The sequence below is a fragment of the Rhincodon typus genome, chromosome 8 (assembly GCF_021869965.1).
Source record: "Rhincodon typus isolate 14 chromosome 8, sRhiTyp1.1, whole genome shotgun sequence".
Taxonomy (NCBI): Eukaryota; Metazoa; Chordata; class Chondrichthyes; order Orectolobiformes; family Rhincodontidae; genus Rhincodon; species Rhincodon typus.
The window spans coordinates 29,356,175-29,375,902 of record NC_063339.1 but is presented as its reverse complement, the minus strand read 5'-3'; the positions used below and the strand labels follow the sequence as shown (position 1 = coordinate 29,375,902).

The following is a 19,728-nucleotide window of genomic DNA, read 5'->3' as shown; positions in this document are numbered from 1 at the left end:
GCCTTATTATAGGAAGGATGTGGAAGCTTTAGAGAGGGTGCAGAGGAGATTGACCAGGATGTTACCTGGACTGGAGGGTAGGTCTTATGAGGAAAGGTTGAGGGAGCTAGGGCTTTTGTCATTGGAGCGAAGAAGGACGAGAGGTGACTTGAATTAGGTGTACAAGATGATGAGGCATAGATAGAGTGGATAGTCAGAGATTTTTTGCCAGGGTGGAAATGACTATTACGAGGGGGCATAATTTTAAGGTGACTGGAGGAAGGTATAGGGGAGATGTCGAGGGAGGTTCTTTGCACAGAGAGTCGTGGGCATGTGGAATGTGCTGCCAGCAGTGGTAGTGGAGTCAGATACATTACAGACTTTTAAGCGACTCTTGAATAGGCACATGGAGGATAGTAAAATGGAGGGTATGCAGAGTAGTTTGATCTCAGTAGGATAATAGGTCGGCACAACATCATGGGCCGAAGGGTCTGTACTATGCTGCACTGTTCTATGTTCTATGTTAAGATAGAAAGACTGATCGGGTATTTTTTCCAGAAAACTGAACGCTCATGAACAGAAATATTTCATGATTGAGAAGGAAGCCTTGAGCTTGGTGTTGGCATTACAACATTTCAATATTTACATTGCCAGTAATGTGTCTGAGACAATTGTATATACTGATCATAATGCACTAAAGTTTTTGGAAAAATTTAATAATAAAAATTCCAGACTGTTTAGATCAAGCTTACTATTGCAGCCATTCAATTTGAAAATTATACGCATGGCAAGATGAGAAGACTAAAGGTTTTAAAATGAAGCCATCGTTGTGTCTTGATTGTTCTTAAGGCGGGGGGGTGAGGTGTAACGATGTTGCCACCTTAAAAAGGTTATTTTGTACTGGGTTTTTTTGAAGAGAGGTTGTAAAGACAGAGGAACAAAACTAGCTTCTGAAAACGGCTTAAATAAATAACTTTGGAGACCTTTGGGTTTTTTTTAAAACAGTTGTAACAATGCAAGGGGAGTGGCCAGCTTTCATAGACCAGGCTTTCTAGTTTTTTTTAGTTTTCACAGTCAGAGGCTGTTTTGGGTCCCGGAAAGGTTGGAAACTTCAGCAAATGATTCCTAGCTGCTACTTTCTCTGAAATCTCTCTTGCTGTTGTTTCCTCCTTGATTGGAGAATTCCATGTAAGAATCTGTTTTTTTGCCAATGGGTGTGTTTATGGAATGTTACTATGTTGGAACAGTTACTTATAACAGGTACTGTATCTACTATTCCGTTAAGTTTTCTAATAGTTAAGTCAAACTAAATCCGTCTATTTTTTGTTTGTATTTTAGCTACAGTGTTTAAACAAGTTGTATTTTGCTTAAAGTCAAGTAGTTTGACTGGTCGCATCACAACTGGAACACGCACTTCACATCTACCTATAAAATAAGAAAATGTTGGGGTCTAGGTGACCTTCTTAAAAGATAAAGTGAGGGTGATCAAAGGTGCCCTGGCTCCCACATCTGTACCGGGGCATAGGTCTTTCCTTGGATTGGTCAATTATTATGGAAAATTCATACGACATCTAGTTGGCATGGATGAGCTGAACCGAAGAGTCTATTTCCATGCTTTACATTTCTATGACGATGTAACCTGGCCTCTATCCTGGCAACCTTACATCTGCTATTAACAAAGGGTCAGCCTCGGAAATGGCCTCATAGCCAAGACATAACCTTCAGGGATGTGAAGGAGAAGCTATCATCATCTGAGGTGTTGCAACACTATGATCCCAAGCGAGATCTGGTGCTGATGTGCGATGACTCCCTGCATTGGCTGACAGATGGCCCAATGGAGAGGAATGCCCAATAGCATATGCTTCCCAGAATTTGGTTGATGCAGAACACAAATATACCCAGATAGAGAAGAAAGGTTTGGCAGTCATCTTTGGAATGAGAAAGTTCCACCAATACCTTAACAGATGTCAATTTGTCATAATAACAGACCACAAACCCCAACTAGGGCTACTCAAAGAGGTCAAGCCCATGCCGACCATATATTCAAGTTGAATTCAGCAATGGGCTCTCATTCTAAGTGCGTACAATTATAAGTTGCAACACCATTCAGGTGGCCAAGTAGCAAATATGAATGCCCTGAGCTGCCTCCCACTGGCAGATTACACCACCGGTGGTGCAGCCAATGGAAGAGTCTGTTCTGGTTTTAAACTTTCTGGACACACTTCCAATCACTGCTGACAATATCAGATGTGGACATAAAAAAATACGGTCTTGGCAAAACTAAAACAGCTGGTGGTGATGGGGGAAACAAAAGGGTCATCACAATCAAAATTGAAACCTTTCAGGTCCCGGCAAGACCAGATCACCATAGAGGACAGCATTACGGGGAGCAAGAGTGATTGCCCCAAGCAAAAGTTGCCACTAGGTACTGGCTGAACTCATACAGGCATTTTCCAAAATGGAAATGTTGGCATGAAATTATACTTGGTGGCCAGGATTGGATGCAAATATAGCCTCGTTAGAGGGGCAATGGACAAAAATTACCACCAGCAGCTCTCCTAAATTTGTGGGATTGGCCAGGTAAACCCTGGACTCAGTTATACATAAACTGTGCCTGCCCTGTCATGGGCTTGATGTTCTTAGTCTTTGTGGACACCTACTCAAAGTGGTTGGACCTTCACAGAGTTCATATGTTAAAAACGGGGACGATGATAAAAAAGTTGTGTGTTTTTTGCAATACATGGGTTCCAAGAAGTGTTGGTCACACACAATAGGCCATCATTTACCAGCATTGGCTGTTGGAAGTGTGAGAGGTTCTGTTGACTGTGAGAGTGGTGGTCCAGTGTCAAGTAGTATGCTTGCGTCAATAAAGGGTGACTTGGTGATGGGATACCAGCCTCTGTGGAGTTATTTCACATGGTAGGCAGATGATCGTTAGTAACATCTTTTCAACAAGGTGGAATTTTATTCAAAGTTATTTTGAGAAATTTTGCATTTATTCAAGAAGACAAAGATGGTTTGTAGATAAGGAAGTCTCATTATAAATGTGTAGAAAAAGTAATAAAAAAAAATAGCATGATCCAGAAAATTAAACAACAAGAATTACAACAATTACAAATCATCTAATGGTATGAAACTTAGTGCAATGCTAGTAAATTTCAAATAATAACTTACCTGAATTTGTCAAACTAGCCAAGTTATTCTCAAGATTTGAACAGCTGACATTAGGTTTTCTGGTAAAAAATATATTTTCAGTGGCTTGCATCACTTGACCGGTCCTTTGTTTTGGAGACTTTTGCACATCATTGTATGGTTGGACCTTCAAGGGAAAGAAAATCCAACATTAAAGTTCTTTAAAAATATAATCCAAACAAGATATTTTTCAGATCAATTATTTAGTCAGTCCCCACAAAAATCTATACAATGTATGTTCCAGTCCTCTGCTGGAATTACATGATAAGTAACAATTGCTCAGTTCATTGATTGACAATGCATTGGTCCGGAATCTGTGACTGTAATGAATGTTTCTGTTTTGTGCACAGTAAATATAAACAGAAGCAGAAATCACAGCAGAGAATGGCCAAATGTGTATGGCATTTCCCAGTGGCTGTACAGCTGTGCAGTCATGCAACTTACACAGAACATTGTTCAGAGTAGACTATACAGAATGGTAAAAGATCAAGTGCTGATATGGTACAAGTTCTAATTGATCATGTCGTACAGGCAATAAAGTAACTCACCTCCTAACTCCCCAAAACCTGTACACCATCTACAAGACACAAGTCAGAAATGTGATGGAAAACTCCCCAATTGCCTGGATGATTGCAGTTTCAACATCACTCAAGAAGCTTGACACCATCCAGGAAAAAGCAGCCCACTTGATTTGCACCAAATCCACAAACATCCATTCTCTCCACCACCAATGCTCAGCAACAGTGTGTACTATCTACAAGATGCACTGCAGAAATTCAACAAAGATCCTTAGGCAGCACCTTCCAAACCTATGATCACTTCTATCTAGAAGGACAAGGCAGCAAATACATGGAAACACCACCACCTGCAGGTACCCCTCCAAGTCACTCACCACCATGATTAGGTAACATATCGTCGTTCCTTAACTGTCACTGGGTCAAAATCTTGGATTTCCCACCTAAGGGCATTGTGGGTCTACCTACAGCACATGGACTGCATCGGTTCAAGAAGGTAGCTCATCACCATTTTCTCAAGGGCAACTATAGGGACAGGTAATAAATGCTGGCCCAGCCAGCAATGCCCATGTACCATGACTGAGTCCGTGCTTTCCATGCAAGATGCTCATAATCATGTGGTAAAGTATATAGCAATTACTTAGAGCTGGTGCAGCAAAAATTGTGTTGAATTTGTGGAGTGATTAACTTCGTCATACCGAACCGGTTTCTGGATGAATTGTGTGAATTGTATTTTCATACATTGATAGTAGATGCAAGTACAGATACAGCATTACAAAAAATTTTGAATTTATCCATCAAGTTTCAAACAGAATCTGAAATTGCCTTCAAAATTCCTGTAAACAATCTGCTTGCAGCAGTATCTCCACTGTAACAGCAATGAGGCAATTTTGTGTTAACGGTGACTGTGATTTACATAAGGTGGGACTTCTGTTAGGCTTGGAAAGAAAAATAGAGTACAACACTTCACTGTTCACAGAGAAGGTCTTCGAAATTGATAATGTGTGGATGCAGGTCTCAATTATGCGTATTGTACACAATTGTTCTCAGAAATATTTCAATGTTCAGCAGGTCATTTACAAAAAGAGGACAATTTGAAGAATTTTCCAGTCACAGAGTGTGATGCATTTTGATCTCTGAATGAAGTGAGGTGGCTATCAAGATACTTTATAGTGATGTGCTCATGCAAAACTACAATCTTTTTGATTAACTCCTGCATAGAACAAGTGAATAAATACAATAATCAAATAAACCACTATTGCCTGAAAATACTTCCAAATCCACAACAGCACATTGCATTTATGCTCTAAACAATGTTGTCAGTGAATGGGCATCACTGGGTGGCACAGTGGCTCAGTGGTTAGCACTGCTACCTCACAGCACCAGGGACCCGGGTTTGATTCCAGCCTCGGGTAACTGACTGTGCGGAGTATGCATATTCTCCCCGTGTCTGCTGGGTTTCCTCCAACAGTCCAAAAATGTGCAGGTTATGTAGATTGACCATGCTAAATTGCCCACAGAGTCCAGGGGTGCGCAGGCTATGTGGATTAGCCATGGGGAATGCGGGGTTACAGGGATAGGGTAGGGGGGCAGGTCTGGGTGGGATGCACTTCGGAGGGTTGGTATGGACTCAATGAGCCAAATGGCCTGCTTCCACACTGTAGGGATTCTATGGTTCTGTGCAAATTCTTTTGGAGAAGCTGTTTGACAACAATTGAACAGTCACAGGCTAAGGATACGGGATAGGCCATTTAGGGCTGAGATGAGGAGAAATTTCTTCTCCAAGAGTGGTTAACTGTGGAATTCTCTGCCATAGAAAGCTGTTTTGGCCAAAACATTGAATATTTTTAAGAAGGAGATAGCTTTTAGGGCTAAAAAGAGATCAAAGGGTATAGGAGAAAGCAGAAGCAGCATACAGTTGGACGATTGGCCATGATCATATTGAATGGTGGAGCAGGCTTGAATGGCTAAATGGCCTACTCCTCCTCCTATTTTTTATGTTTCTACGAAGCCATGCAATATGTAAAGATGAAGGTTAATAGATTGAAGACTCGGTATCTATTTGAATGTCTTTATTGGAGTGATGACATTAAGAATGTTCTGGTTGCTCGAGACAAAAATGTTGAAACCACAGTAATCCTTCAATTTATTCAACTGATGTGTGACAACCTGGAAAGCAGTTTAGTTTACCAGAAGAGGAATCATTGGGGTGGAGTGAATTTGATCAGGCTTCAATCACCAAGAAAACTGATTATGAATTTTGAAAGACAGTGTAGTGCAACTGATACCAAATTATTTGACTCTTATAACAAACTGTAAAAAAAATTGTAACCACAAAGCTATGTGAACAACACTCCGATCTCAAATTTGTGGTTGTGGAGAAAGACAAGATGAGTTGCATTCCAACATTCAGCATTTTGATGTCCTAAAAGACAACAATTTCAAGAAACATACATGCTTCTGGACATTTGTGCAACATTTCAGGCATCAAGTGCTTACTGTAAACGTGATTGTAGCCTAATGAACCTGATTAAATCTGAATTCAGAAATAGATTAGAAATAGATCATTTGGAAAACTTGATGCAAATTCAGTCATACATTTCACCTGGACAACAAAATAACAATGTGGTATACAATCATTGGGCACAAATACAGACAGATGTGAAAAGCTGACAACAAAGGAGTGAAGGAATCACTTGCATCATCTTTTGGTTGCGTATTAGATGAGATACCACTGCTAAACAGGTCCCCAGACTTCTAAACCAAGTAAACAATTTTTGTTATTTTAGGAGGTATCTACAAGTTCAATAGTTAATAAATATACCATGAGAAACCTGCCATATGATTTCTGCTCAATAAATGCTTTGGTTTAAATATATTGCTCAGACCTCTCAAAAGTCTGTACAAACACCTCAAAAATTAGAGGGAACATCGGTGGTGAGTGCCTTCCTCTCGTCACTGATTGCAAAATACAAGCCATTAAGTTACTAACGAAGTTACTATGACGTTACTAATATATTACTATATAATACATTGGCGCTTTCTTTTTTCAAATTGCTGTGTTTCTCCTCCATGAGACTGTTTTTTGAGAAGTCCACATTTCTAATCACTAGATTTTAAACATCCATTGCTGATAATAAAGAAATGTAGCATCACTCTACCTGTATATTATAACAAAGATTTTCTTTGCAGTGAGCCAAGAAGTGCTACTTCAAACATTATAATGTCGTCTGCTACAAAGTTAAGGGACAAAAAAATTGTGCTGGCACTTCAAAGAATGTTTTCCAAAAATACAATTCAGAAAACCTAGGCAAGTATGAGCATCCAGAAAAACATTTGATTTTCTAAATGCTTCTTCCAATATTTGATGTTTGCTTTGTTTCAGAATAAAATATACACCTACACCAAATATGTAAAGTGGATTTCCTTTGCAATGATTTTTGTTTCAGTTATAATATTGAGAAATTCTAAAATACTGAACAAAAGTAATGAATGCTATTCTTCACTACAGGTTACCAAGTGCAATGAGAAGGTACCATTACCCAGCAAGAGGGTGAAAACACATTTAACAATTCAGACAAAATATTTACAAAAAATTCTTTCCTGGCATACTGAGGCAGTGGGGGTGGTCATTACAAAAGCCAGCTGTTCCCTACTGACTTGAGAAGGTTGCACTAAGCTGCCTTTTGAATCACTGCAGTCCATGTAAGAACGTAAGTAATAGGAGTATGCTGTTTGGCTGCTTAACTTTCAAGTGTTGGTGATCCCATGTTTTTTTAGAACTCTCTTGGAATTGAAAGACTCTGTCAAGGGAGCCTTGGTGAGCTCCTGAGACGTGGATGCAGATGGTACATACTGGTACCACTGTGTGGTAGTGGTGAATCAGGTGCCAGTGAAAATAGGCTTCTTTTTCTTTGATTGCAGTGAGCTTCTTGCATATTGTTGGAGGTTCGACTGATCCAGGCAAGTGGAAATTACATCATCACACCAGAGGTTTGTGCCTTGTAGATGGTGAATAGGTTTGAGAGTAGGCTAGTAAGGGCACAATACTTATATGGTTGGTAAGGTTCAGTTTTGGCTAAATGGTAAACCCCCCAGGATATTGATCATAGGGAATGCAAAATTTATGCCACTGAACGTTAAAGAGAACTGGTTAGGTTTTTTCTGGTAAGAGATGGCTATCATTTAGCATTTGCGTCACAAATGGCACTTGCCAATTATAAGCCGAAGCCTGAGTGTTGACTTTCCTGCTCCTCGGATGCTGTCTGACCGGCTGTGCTTTTCCAGCTCCACATTTATTGACTTTATCTTCCAGCATCTGCAGTCCTTACAGTCTCCTCTCTTATTGCACACAGGTATGGACTGCTTCTACATTAAAGAGTTGCGAATGGTACTGAACACTATGGAATCATCAGCACATCTGAACTTATGTTGAAGGAAAGTGCATTAGTAATGCAGCTGAAGATGACTGGGGTTCAGGTGTATTCCATCAATAAGTGCCAGCTGCATTAAAATTACAAGACACTTTCAACACATTCCTGTTTTTACTTCAGATATAGCTTTGTATGTCCGTGGCGATATAAGGGCAACAATTTATAGCTTTTACAGGATACAAATTATGTGAAAATTAAAATCTCATTCAACTTGGTAAGTTTTCAGGGTGAAAGATCTGTACCTTACCCCGCTGAGAAACTCCTTGTGCTCTATTTTGCAGAGACATAGCTCACTCTTGCTACACTTGATTGTGCCTTACAACCTGAGGGTTTCTTACTTCACCAAATGGACCGATCAGTATGTTCAGGCAAGGCAGTGGGTCTACCTCCTAATCAACACCTCCTGGTGCTCAGATGTGGCAACCCTGGCAAGTTACTGCTCCCCAGACCTGGGATATCTTACAGTAAAGTGCCATCCTTACCTACCTGTCATGCACATTCATGTCTGATATCCTGACAGCAGTCTACATTTCACCCCTTGCAGAAGTGAAGAATGCATTTGATAAACTGTACAACGCTACAAACAATCTTGAAACAGAATACTCCAAGGCTTTGTTCATCATAGCTGGTGTCTTCAATCAGGCAAACCTCAAAAACGTGCTACCAAAATACCATCAACACATCTACTGTCCCACCAGACGACCAAGTATCCTTGACTATTGCAATACAACCATCAAAGATGCTACTGTTCCAACCCCGGACCACATTTTGGAAAGTCAGATCACAGTGCTGTGCTCCTCCTCCTTACAAGCAGAAATTGAACCATGAGGACCCAGTATAGAAAGGAGTGCAGTGTTAGTCTGACCAGCTCCTCCATTTTGCTGGCATTGATGGAGGGCTTCTACGGGACTTCTCAGAGTCATTGGGCTGGGCCATATTCAAGAACTCAGCAGCCAACCTAAATGAGGATGCCATTACCATCACAGATTTCATTAGTAAGTGTGTAGAAGATTGTGTGCTGAAAGTTAATCCGAACATTCCCCAACCGGAAACCATGCATGAAACGGGAGATAAACTCCCGACTGAAGTCCAGATCTGAGGCATAAAAGTCAGGCAAACCTAATGTCTACAGGAAACCCAGGTACGATCTTCATAAGGCCATCAGAGATGCCAAGAGGCAATACTAAACTAAGCTTGAGACCCACATGGACATCCATCACTTTCTGCAAGGCTTACAGGCTACAAAGCAAAGTCGAACAGAATCAGGGGCATACCTGATGAGCTCAATGCTTTCTACACTAACTTTGAACAGAAGGCCAATGAACGATTCACCCATCCCAACTGCCTTGGAAGCACCTGTACCCACAGTCACTGCCATAGACAATAGATTGGTCTTCTTGACAGTGAACCCACGGAAAGTGACTGGCACAGGTGGAGTCCCTGGATATGCACTCAGATTCTGTGCAGACCAGCTGGCATGAGTATTCGCAGACATCCTTAGCCTCTCCTTACTACAGTCTGAAGTCCCCAGCTGCTTCAAGAAGACACCACCATCCCAGTGACAAAGAAAAATCATGCAGCGTGCCTCAATGACTACTGCCTGATGGCTCGGACCTCCATAATTATGAAAAAGACAGAAGAAGCTGGGAAGGCTCAGCAGGTCTGGCAGCATCTGTGAATAAAGAACAAAGAACAAAGAAAATTACAGCACAGGAACAGGCCCTTCGGCCCTCCAAGCCTGCGCCGTTCCAGATCCTCTATCTAAACCTGTCGCCTATTTTTCAAGGATCTGTATCCCTCTGCTCCCTGCCCATTCATGTATCTGTCTAGATACATCTTAAATGACGCAATCGTGCCTGCCTATACCACCTCTGCTGACAATGCATTCCAGGCACCCACCACCCTCTGCGTAAAGAACTTTCCATACATATCTCCCTTAAACTTTTCCCCTCTCACCTTGAAATTGTGACCCCAAGTAATTGAGTCCCCAACTCTGAGAGAAAGCTTCTTGCTATCCACCCTGTCTATACTTCTCATGATTTTGTAGACCTCAATCCGGTCCCCCCTCAACCTCTGTCTTTCTAATGTAAATAATCCTAATCTACTCAACCTCTCTTCATAGCTAGTGCCCTCCATACCAGGCAACATCCTGGTGAACCTCCTCTGCACCCTCTCCAAAGCATCCACATCCTTTTGGTAATGTGGCGATCAGAACTGTACGCAGTATTGCAAATGTGGTCGAACCAAAGTCCTATACAACTGTAACATGACCTGCCAACTCTTGTACTCAATACCCCATCCGATGAATGAAAGCATGCCGTATGCCTTCTTGACCACTCTATCCACTTGTGTTGCCACTTTCAGGGTACAATGGACCCGATCTCTCTGTGCATCAACTTTCTCCAGGGTTTTCCATTTACCATATAGTTCGCTCTTGAATTGGATCTTCCAAAATGCATCACCTCGCATTTGTCAGGATTGAACTCCATCTGCCATTTCTCGGCCCAACTCTCCAATCTATCTATATTCTGCTGCATTCTCCAACAGTCCCCTTCACTATCTGCTACTCCACCAATCTTAGTGTCATCTGCAAACTTGCTAATCAGACCATCTGTACCTTCCTCCAGATCATTTATGTATATCACAAACAACAGTGGTCCCATCACGGATCCCTGTGGAACACCACTGGTCACAGTTCTCCATTTTGAGAAACTCCCTTCCACTACAACTCTCTGTCTCCTGTTACCCAGCCAGTTCTCTATCCATCTAGCTAGTATACCCTGGACCCCATGCAACTTCACTTTCTCCATCAGCCTACAATGGGGAACCTTATCAAATGCCTTAGTGAAGTCCATGTATATGACATCTACAGACCTTCCCTTATCTATCAACTTTGTCACTTCCTCAAAGAATTCTATCAAGTTGGTAAGACATGACCTTCCCTGCACAAAACCATGCTGCCTATCACTAATAAGCCCATTTTCTTCCAAATGTAAATAGATCCTATCTCTCAGTGTCTTCTCCAGCAGCTTCCCCACCACTGAAGTCAGGCTACCGGTCTATAATTACCTGTGAAGGAAAAATCAGAGTTAACGTTTCGGGTCTGGTGACCCTTCCTCAGAATTGAGAATTAGGCAGTTCTGAGGAAGGGTCACCAGAACCGAAACGTTAACTCTGATTTTTTTCTTCACAGATGCTGCCAGACCTGCTAAACTTTTCCAGCAACTTCTGTTGTTGTACCTGATTTACAGCAACAGCAGTTCTTTTGGTTTTTATTCCACATAATGAAGTGCTTTGAGAGGTTAGTCACAGTTCATGTCAACTCCAGCCTACCAAATTGATCCTTTGTAATTCGCCTCCTGGTGCAAAAGGTCCACAGCAGATGCCATCTCCCTGTCCCTAAACTCACCTCTGGAACATCTGGATAACAAGGATGCTTACATCAAGCTCCAACTTACTGATTACAATTTAGGCGTCAACACTATAATTTCAAACAAACTCATCTCTAATACCAGAGAGCTCCCTGCTCTGTAATTGGGTCCTCAACTTCCTGACCCTTAGACCGCAATCAGCAAGAATAGGTGACAACACCTCCTCTGCCATAATCCTCAACACCGGTGCCCTGCAAAGCTGTGCACTCAGCCCCCTTCTGGACTTCTTATACACTCACGACTGTGTGACCAAATTCTGCCCCAACTCCATTTACAAGTTTTCTGATGACACCACCATTGTAGATAGGATATCAAACGGCAATGAGACAGAATACAGGAAAGAGATTGATTACTTAGTGGCATAGTATAAAGATAACAATCTCTCCATCAATGCTAGCAAAACGAAGGAGATGGTCATTGACTTCAAGAAGTGGAATGGAAGGCATTCTCCTGTCTGCATTAATAGTGCTAAGATGGAGATAACTGAGAGGGTCAATTTCCTAGGAATGATGATCACCAACAATCTGTCCTGGTCTACTCACATCGATACAACAGTCAAGAAAGCACAACAACGTCTCTACTTCTTCAGGAGGCTAAGGAAATTCAGCATGTTCACAAGGACGCTTATCAATTTTTATAGACGCACCATAGAAAGCATTCTAAATGGATACATCACAGCATGGTTTGGCAACTGCTCTTCACAAGACCACAAGAAACTACAGAGTCGTGAACACAGCCCAATTCATCACGCAAACCAGCCTTCCATCAATTTACTCCATCTACACTTCCTGCTGCCTTAGGAAAGTATCCAACATAATAAAAGAACCCTTTCACCCTCGTTATACTCTCTTCCACCCTCTTCCATTGGGCATTAGACTTTAAAGTCTGAATACCCGTAGGAATAGACTCAAGAACAGTGTCATCCCTGCTGTAATCAGACTTTTGAATGGGCCTCTCAAATGTTAGTTCTGATCGCGCGCTCTCTCTCTGCACCTTCTCTATGGCTGTAACACTGTATTTTGCATAAAAATCAAAAGAATTGCAGATGCTGTAAATCAGGAACAAAAACAAAGTTGCTGGAAAAGCTCAGCAGGACTGGCAGCATCTGTGAAGGAAAAAACAGAGTTAACGTTTCCGGTCTGAGGAAGGGTCACCGGACCCGAAATGTTAACACTATTTTTTCCTTCACAGATGCTGCCAGAGCTGCTGAGCTTTTCCAGCAACTTTGTTTTCGACACTGTATTCTGCACGCTGTTCTGTTACCCTGATGCACCTTGTATGGTATGATCTGCCTGCATAGCATGCAAAACAACACTTCTCACTGTATCTTGGTACATGTGACAACAATAAATAAAGTCAACCAATATTTCCTTGAAAAAGTACTGGACTCAAACAAAATTATGCTATGTGCGGTACTTTCAAGTTCATTATAAAGATAAATAGATGTCTACAGCACGGAAACAGGCCCTTTGGCCCAATGCGTCTATGCCAAAAATGTTTCCTAAACTGAGCTAATCCCATTTGCCTGCATTTGGTCCATATCCCTCTAACCCTTTCCTGTCCATGTGTCTGTCCAAATGTCTTATAAATCTTGTAATTGTACCCAACTCTACCACTTCTTCTGGCAGTTCTGCACTACACTCTGTCTGAAAAAGTTGCCCCTCAGGTCCCTTTTAAATCTTTCCCCTCTCACCTTAAACCCATGCCCTCTAGTTTTGGACTCCCCTACTCTGGGGAAAAGGCTTTGGCTATTCACCTTATCTATGCCTCTCTTGATTTTATAAACCTCCATGAGGTCATCCGTGCCTATCCAGCCTCTCCTTATAACTCAAACGTTCCAGTCTCAGTAACATACTTGTAGATCTTTATTGCGCCCTTTCCAATTTAATATCCTTCCTACAGCAGGGCAACCAGCATTGTTGGCAATGCTCCACATGTGGCCTTACCAATTTCTTACCCACTCTAACTTGTCCCCCTCTGAAATTGCCGCACTTTGCTATCTTAGGTCCATCCACAACTTTGTTATCAAACCTGCCGACAAAGGTGGCGCTGTTGTAGTCTGATGCACTGATCTTTACCTTGCAGAGGCTCAACGCCAACTCTCAGACACTTCTTCCTATTGACTCCAGGTCATGACCCCACATCCAAAAATCAAGCCATTGTTGCCAGGATTGTCACCAACCTCATTAAGCCAGGAGATCTTTGCCCCCTGCCTCCAGCCATGTCGTCTCCCAACTCCAGACAGCCTGCTTCTACATCCTTCCCAAAATCCACAAACCAGACTGCCTTGGTAGGCCCTTCATATCAACCTGCTCCTGCTCCACTGAGCTCATTTCCTCCTACCTTGATTCCATCCTCTCTGCACTTGCCCAGACACTGCCGACCTACATTCACGATTCCTCTGATACCCTCCACCATATTGACAATTTCCAGTTCCCTGGCCCTAACTGCCTCTGGTTCACCATGGATGTCCAATCCCTCTATACCTCCATCCCACCACCAGAACAGTCTGTGAGCTCTCAGCTTCTTCCTCAACCAGAGGCCTGAACACTCCCCATCCACCAGCACTGTGTTTCGCCTGGCTGAACTTGTTCTCTCACTGAACAATTTCTCCTTTAATTCATCTCACTTCTGCCAAGTCAAAGAAGTGTCTATGGGCACCTGCATGGGTACCAGTTACACCTGCCTCTTTATGGGATATGTGGAACAATCCTTACTTCAGCCATACACCAGCCCCCTCCCACAACTCTTTTCTCAGTACATTGATGACTGCTTTGGAGCCACTTCATGCTCTGCCAGGACTTTGAAAAATTTGTTCATTTTGGCTCCAATTTCCATCCCTCTATTAGTTTCACATCGTCCATTTCCGACACTTCCCTTCCTTTCCTTGACCTCTTACTCTCCATTTCAGGGAATAAAATGTCTACTGCCATTCACCACAAAGCCACTCACTCCTATACACTACAGCTCACTACAGCTCTTCAATTCCCACATCCAGCAAGGACTTCATCTGCAATGCATCTGTTGGATATACCATCTTCCAAAACAGCACCTCCGACATAGCTCGCTTCATCCATAACTGTGGTTTCCCACCCAATGTGGTTGACAGGACTTTCAAACGCATCCAACCTATCACCCGTGCTTCCGCCCTTGGCCTTCCCATCGCTCACAAAAGTGTGATTGGGTCCCCCTTGTCCTCACTTTTCATCCCACCAGCCTCCACATTCAAAGGATCATTCTCTGCCATTTCAGACAACTCCAGCAGAACTACACACACTAAACACACATAAACCAATTTCTGAAGAAGGGTCCCGACCCGAAGTGTCAACTTTCCTGCTCCTCTGATGCTGCCTGGCCTGCTGTGTTCCTCCAGCTCCATATTGTGTTATCTCTTATCCTCACTCTCCCTGTCTGCATTTTGTGGGGATCATTCCCTCTGGAACACACTAGTCCATTCCACGAGCACCAACACCAACCCCTCCTCCCACAGCACCTTCCCATGTAACCACAGAAGGTGCACAGAAGCTGCCCCTTAACCCCTACCTTTTCACCATCCAAGGGCCTAAACAGTCTTTCTGGTGAAGCAGCAATCCACCTGTAGCTTCTCCAATCTTGCGTATTGTATTAGCTGCACCCAGTGTGGCCTACTCTACACTGAAGAAACCAAACGCAGACTGGGTGACCACTTTGCAGAAGAGCTCTGGTCTGTGAACAAGCATGACCTCGACCTTCCCGTAGCCGGTAATTTCAACAGTGTCCTGCTCACACGCCCACTTATCTGTTCTCGGCATGCTGTAATGCTCCAGCCAATCACAGCACAAACTGGAGGAACAACATCTCATTTTCAGGCTAGGCACTGTACAGCCTTCTGGACTTAATATTAAGTTCAACACCTTCAAATTGTGAACTGAATCCCATTCCTTCCCCTTCTTTCAGCTTTACTTGCGTGGGTTTCCTCCAGGTGCTCCGGTTTCCTCCCACAGTCCAAAGATGTGTATGTTAGGTAAACTGTCCATGCTAAATTGCCCGTAGTGTTCAGGAATGTGTAGATTAGGTCAGTTACAGAGGAATGGGTCTGGGTGGGATGGTCTAAGGCTCGGTGTGGATTTGTTGGGCCGAAGGGCCTGTTTCCACACTGTAGGGATTCTATGATTCTCTGTCACCCCTCCCCCCACCCCAGTGGAGCTGTCCTCTTTCAAGTCTGGCTGTTAGACCCACCATTGTTCTGCCATTCTCACATTCCAATCACTTAATCTGCCCTAACAACATTTTTTTCCACCAACACTCTACACCCAACCGCCACACCTGCCCCACCCCAACTACAGCATAAATGCTGCCGCCGCACCCCCCCCCCACCACACTTCACTTCAACTCTGATGAAGAGTCATCTAGACTTAAAACGTTAACTTGCTCTCTCTCCAAAGAATGCTGTCTGTTGAGCTGTGATCTCCAGCATTTGTTGTTTTCAGTACAGGTTCCAGCATCTGCTGTATATTTGCTCTTACCAATGTCTTGCACAGTTGTAACATGACATCCCAACTTCTGTATGCGATGCTCTGACCGATGAAGGCAAGTATGCCAAATACCTTCTTAACTACCTTGTCCAGCAGTGATGCCACTTTCAAGGAACTATGTAGCTGCACCCCTAGGTATCTCTGTTTGACAACACTCCCCACGGCATTATTTTTAACTGTCTAAGTTCTGCCATGGTTTGACTTACCAAAATGCAACACCTTGTATTTAAATGAACTCCATCTGCCATTCCTTGGCCCACTGGCCCAGTTGATCAAGAAACCACTACACTCTTAGCTAATCTTCTTCACTGTCCTCAACACCACCAATTTTGATGTCATTCGCAAAGTTACTAACCATGCCTCCTATATTCTCATCCAAACTATTGATATAAATGAAGAACAACAGTGGACCCAGCACGATCCTTATGGCACACCACTGGTCACAGGTCTCCAATCCGAAAAACAATCCTCTACCAACACCCTCTGTTGCCTACCATCAGGACAGTGTTGTACCTAATTGGCAGGGTCTCCCTGGATCTACTGTAATAATCAGTCTACCATGCAGCACCCTGTCAAATGCCTTGCTAAGGTCCATGTAGACAACATCCACTGCATTGCCCTGATCAATCTTCTTGGTCACCTCTCCAAAAAAACTCAAAACAACTTTGTGAGGCATTATTTCCCACACACTAGGCCATTCTGATTATCCCTTATCAGTCCTTACCCTTCGAAATGCATATAGATCCTGTCTCTCAGATTCCTTCTAACAACATCCCCACCCCTGACATTAGACTCACCAGTCTGTAGTTCCCTGGCTTTTCCTTGTAGCCTTTCTCAAATATTAGCACAATATTAGCCACTAGCACCTCAGCCGTGGCTGTCGATCGTACAAATACCTCCACTAGGAGGCCTGCAATTTCTTCACTTGCTTCCCACAATGTCCTGGGATATACTTAATCAGGACCCAGGGATTTATCTAACTTTATGCATTTTAATACCTCCAGCATCTCCTCTTTTGTAATATGGACATTTTTCAAGACATCACCGCATACCTCCCTGAGTTCCCTAGCTTCCACATCTTTCTCCACAGCATTATTTGCGCTGAATTTAATACTGAACAAGAACTGCATGGTACAGGTAGCTGCACAGGCATGCATTTTAGCATGGACATTGCTGTAAGGATATTTCAGACTTGTCAATGCATGATTCTTTGATTTTTTTTACCTGAAGCTGTTACCACAAGTACAGAAAGAAGGCAAAAATTTACTGCTCATCCTTAACTTTTCTTGAGAAGAACGATAGTGTGACTACTAAAGATGCCAAATTACTTTTTTAATCTTTATTTTCTAGTCATGATTCTACTGTTCTATTACTTTACGAATCCAGTAATTCGAATAAACCTGTAGCCCAATTTGCAGTTTAAACAGATAATTGGTCCAGATCTCTGGACTCCAACTATTTGCAGGTGATTGCCTGTGACCTTTAAACTTAAGTTGGGCAATTTACCCCAGGTATGAAATCCTCCAAACTTCTGAGGGTTCAAAGCTACAACCTGGAGAGTTAACCAGGAAAGGTTACAGGATTAAAACCTGCTTTTAACTCTTGAATATAATACTGACCTTTCACAATTAGTTGTGTCCCACCTTGCCCTGTCAACCAATTACCACTATCTTATCTCATCTCACACACGTGCACGCGCACACACACCTTTGACAAATGCTTATCCTCTTCTGCATCTACTTCCTCCCATAGCCTGTCAAAAGTTGGAACCTTTAAACTTTGTTTACTTACTGAAATATGAAAGCTAGTGCCATAAAAAGAATGAGTGGTTTCTGCAAAGATTTTTTGTGTTGCTGACTCTGAGGATTGCTGCACTAGACAAGTTGAAATGGATCTGTATTGAAAGATAGGAAGATAACTTTTGTCTGCTCTGGGACAGATTTAAGAATTCCAACCAAGCTAAGATGGTTCAGGGCCAGTTTAAACCAACATATGCTCAATGCTGATTCAATACACTTCCTCCAATGCATTACTACTATCTGCAAATATATAGGGCCAAATCTTCCAAACAGTGGTAATCACAGTTGGATTACAACTCCAATCCTTCTTACCGAGCCCACTCTTGAGCTCAACGTTTCTGGTCTGGACATTCAGTAAGTGTGGATATGGTGCTAGTTTAATGGGTGAGGGGGCAGACTGCCAGTTAACTGGATGAAGGGTAGGGTGACAAGTAAGAGGGGGTGGGGGCAGTGTGGGAGAAAAATCTTAGGAGAAGGGGGCAGTTCTAGGCAGCTGGGTCCAAAGTAATGGGATCAATGTGAGCAATGTTGTTTGAGGGATTTGTCAGTTTCATAGTTAGGTCAGGAGTTACAGTGGGCTTGAAAACTCCAACTTTTCCCTGGAAATTACAAAGATAAGTAAATCAGAACTCTCCAAAGCCTCTGACTCACAACTTGAAGATATTTTCGGAGGGTTCTAGATACTGCAAAATCTGCCATCGGAAGTTTCGACTTCAAAGTTGATTACCCGATCGTCAGCATGCAGGTTCTTCGAAGCAGTCCAATAGCGCATTGTCAGGGTCCATTCAGTCTCTGACTATTTGGAGACGAGAAGATCTGGGCCACACATACTGGAGACTTATTAAAACACTGCTTCACCAATATGCCATTTTTCAACACATGATTTATTTTGTACGAGTGAATTTAATATAATTCCTTCTTCACATTTCTCTAACAGCACTTGAAATACTAAATCACCAATTGTATTTCATTTGTCAACTATAATGGAAGAATGCTACAGTAGTGGCTCAAGAATGCTTCGCAAAGCCATCAGGGACACCAAGAGACAATGCCATACTAAACTAGAGTCCCAAACTAACCACAGGAACACACTCCGACTATGGCAAGAATATAACGGGCTACAAAGCGAAGTTGAGTAGAATCGCTGACAACAATGCATCCGTCCCTGATGAAGTCAATGAATTCTACAGAGATAGTAGCAACTGCCGATGCTGGAGAATCTGAGATAACAAGGTGTAGAGCTGGATGAACACAGCAGGATATTGTAGATCCAACCAGTGATTAGGCTATTTTGGATCTGTTGATTGTAATGAGACAAGTTCAATAAATAACGTCAGAGTAAAAGATCCCCTCGGAAACATTGACCAAAGCATGTAGAATTTAGCATTCGGCTTGATAGGCAAGAATCTGGGTTGGAAACAATTGTACCTATCTTAAAATTTCAAAGGAATGAGAGCAGAGTGGCTGGAGCAGGTTGGAGAAGGAGTTTAGCAGCAAAAACAGTTGAGAACAATGGCAGACCTTTAAGAAAACAATTTTAGTCCTCCACTCAGCTTCCTGAAGTCTAGGCCCGAAACGTCAGCCTTCCTGCTCCTGTGATGCTGCTTGGCCTGCTGTGTTCATCCAGCTCTGCACCTTGTTATCTCAACAACCAGCTCCTTCATTTTGCTGACATTGAGCAAGAGAACAATATCCGCCTCCCCCCTCTCGCTATTTATTTCAAAATCCCCTTCCCCTCCCCCTCCCCCATTTCTGAAGAAGGGTCCAGACCCGAAACGTCAGCTTTCCTGCTCCTCTGATGCTGCTTGGCCTGCTGTGTTCATCCAGCTCTACACTTTGTTATCTCAATGAATTCTATGCTTGTT

The 19,728-nt window shown here is 42.7% G+C and overlaps 1 protein-coding gene across 7 annotated transcripts in view; it reads right to left on the bottom strand.

The window, feature by feature from the left end:
* The window catches only part of LOC109939133 (TOG array regulator of axonemal microtubules protein 1), a 128,545-nt gene that overhangs the window by 92,425 nt on the left and 16,392 nt on the right, over positions 1 to 19,728 (bottom strand). For all 7 annotated transcript variants that reach the window (XR_007262574.1, XM_048599685.1, XM_048599683.1 and 4 more), the window contains exon 2: positions 3,154 to 3,298. Coding sequence is in view for 6 of the 7 variants with exons in the window: in XM_048599685.1 (XP_048455642.1) it covers positions 3,154 to 3,298 (145 nt within the window). In the remaining variant the exon portion in view is untranslated. The remainder of the gene's footprint in view (positions 1 to 3,153; positions 3,299 to 19,728) is intronic.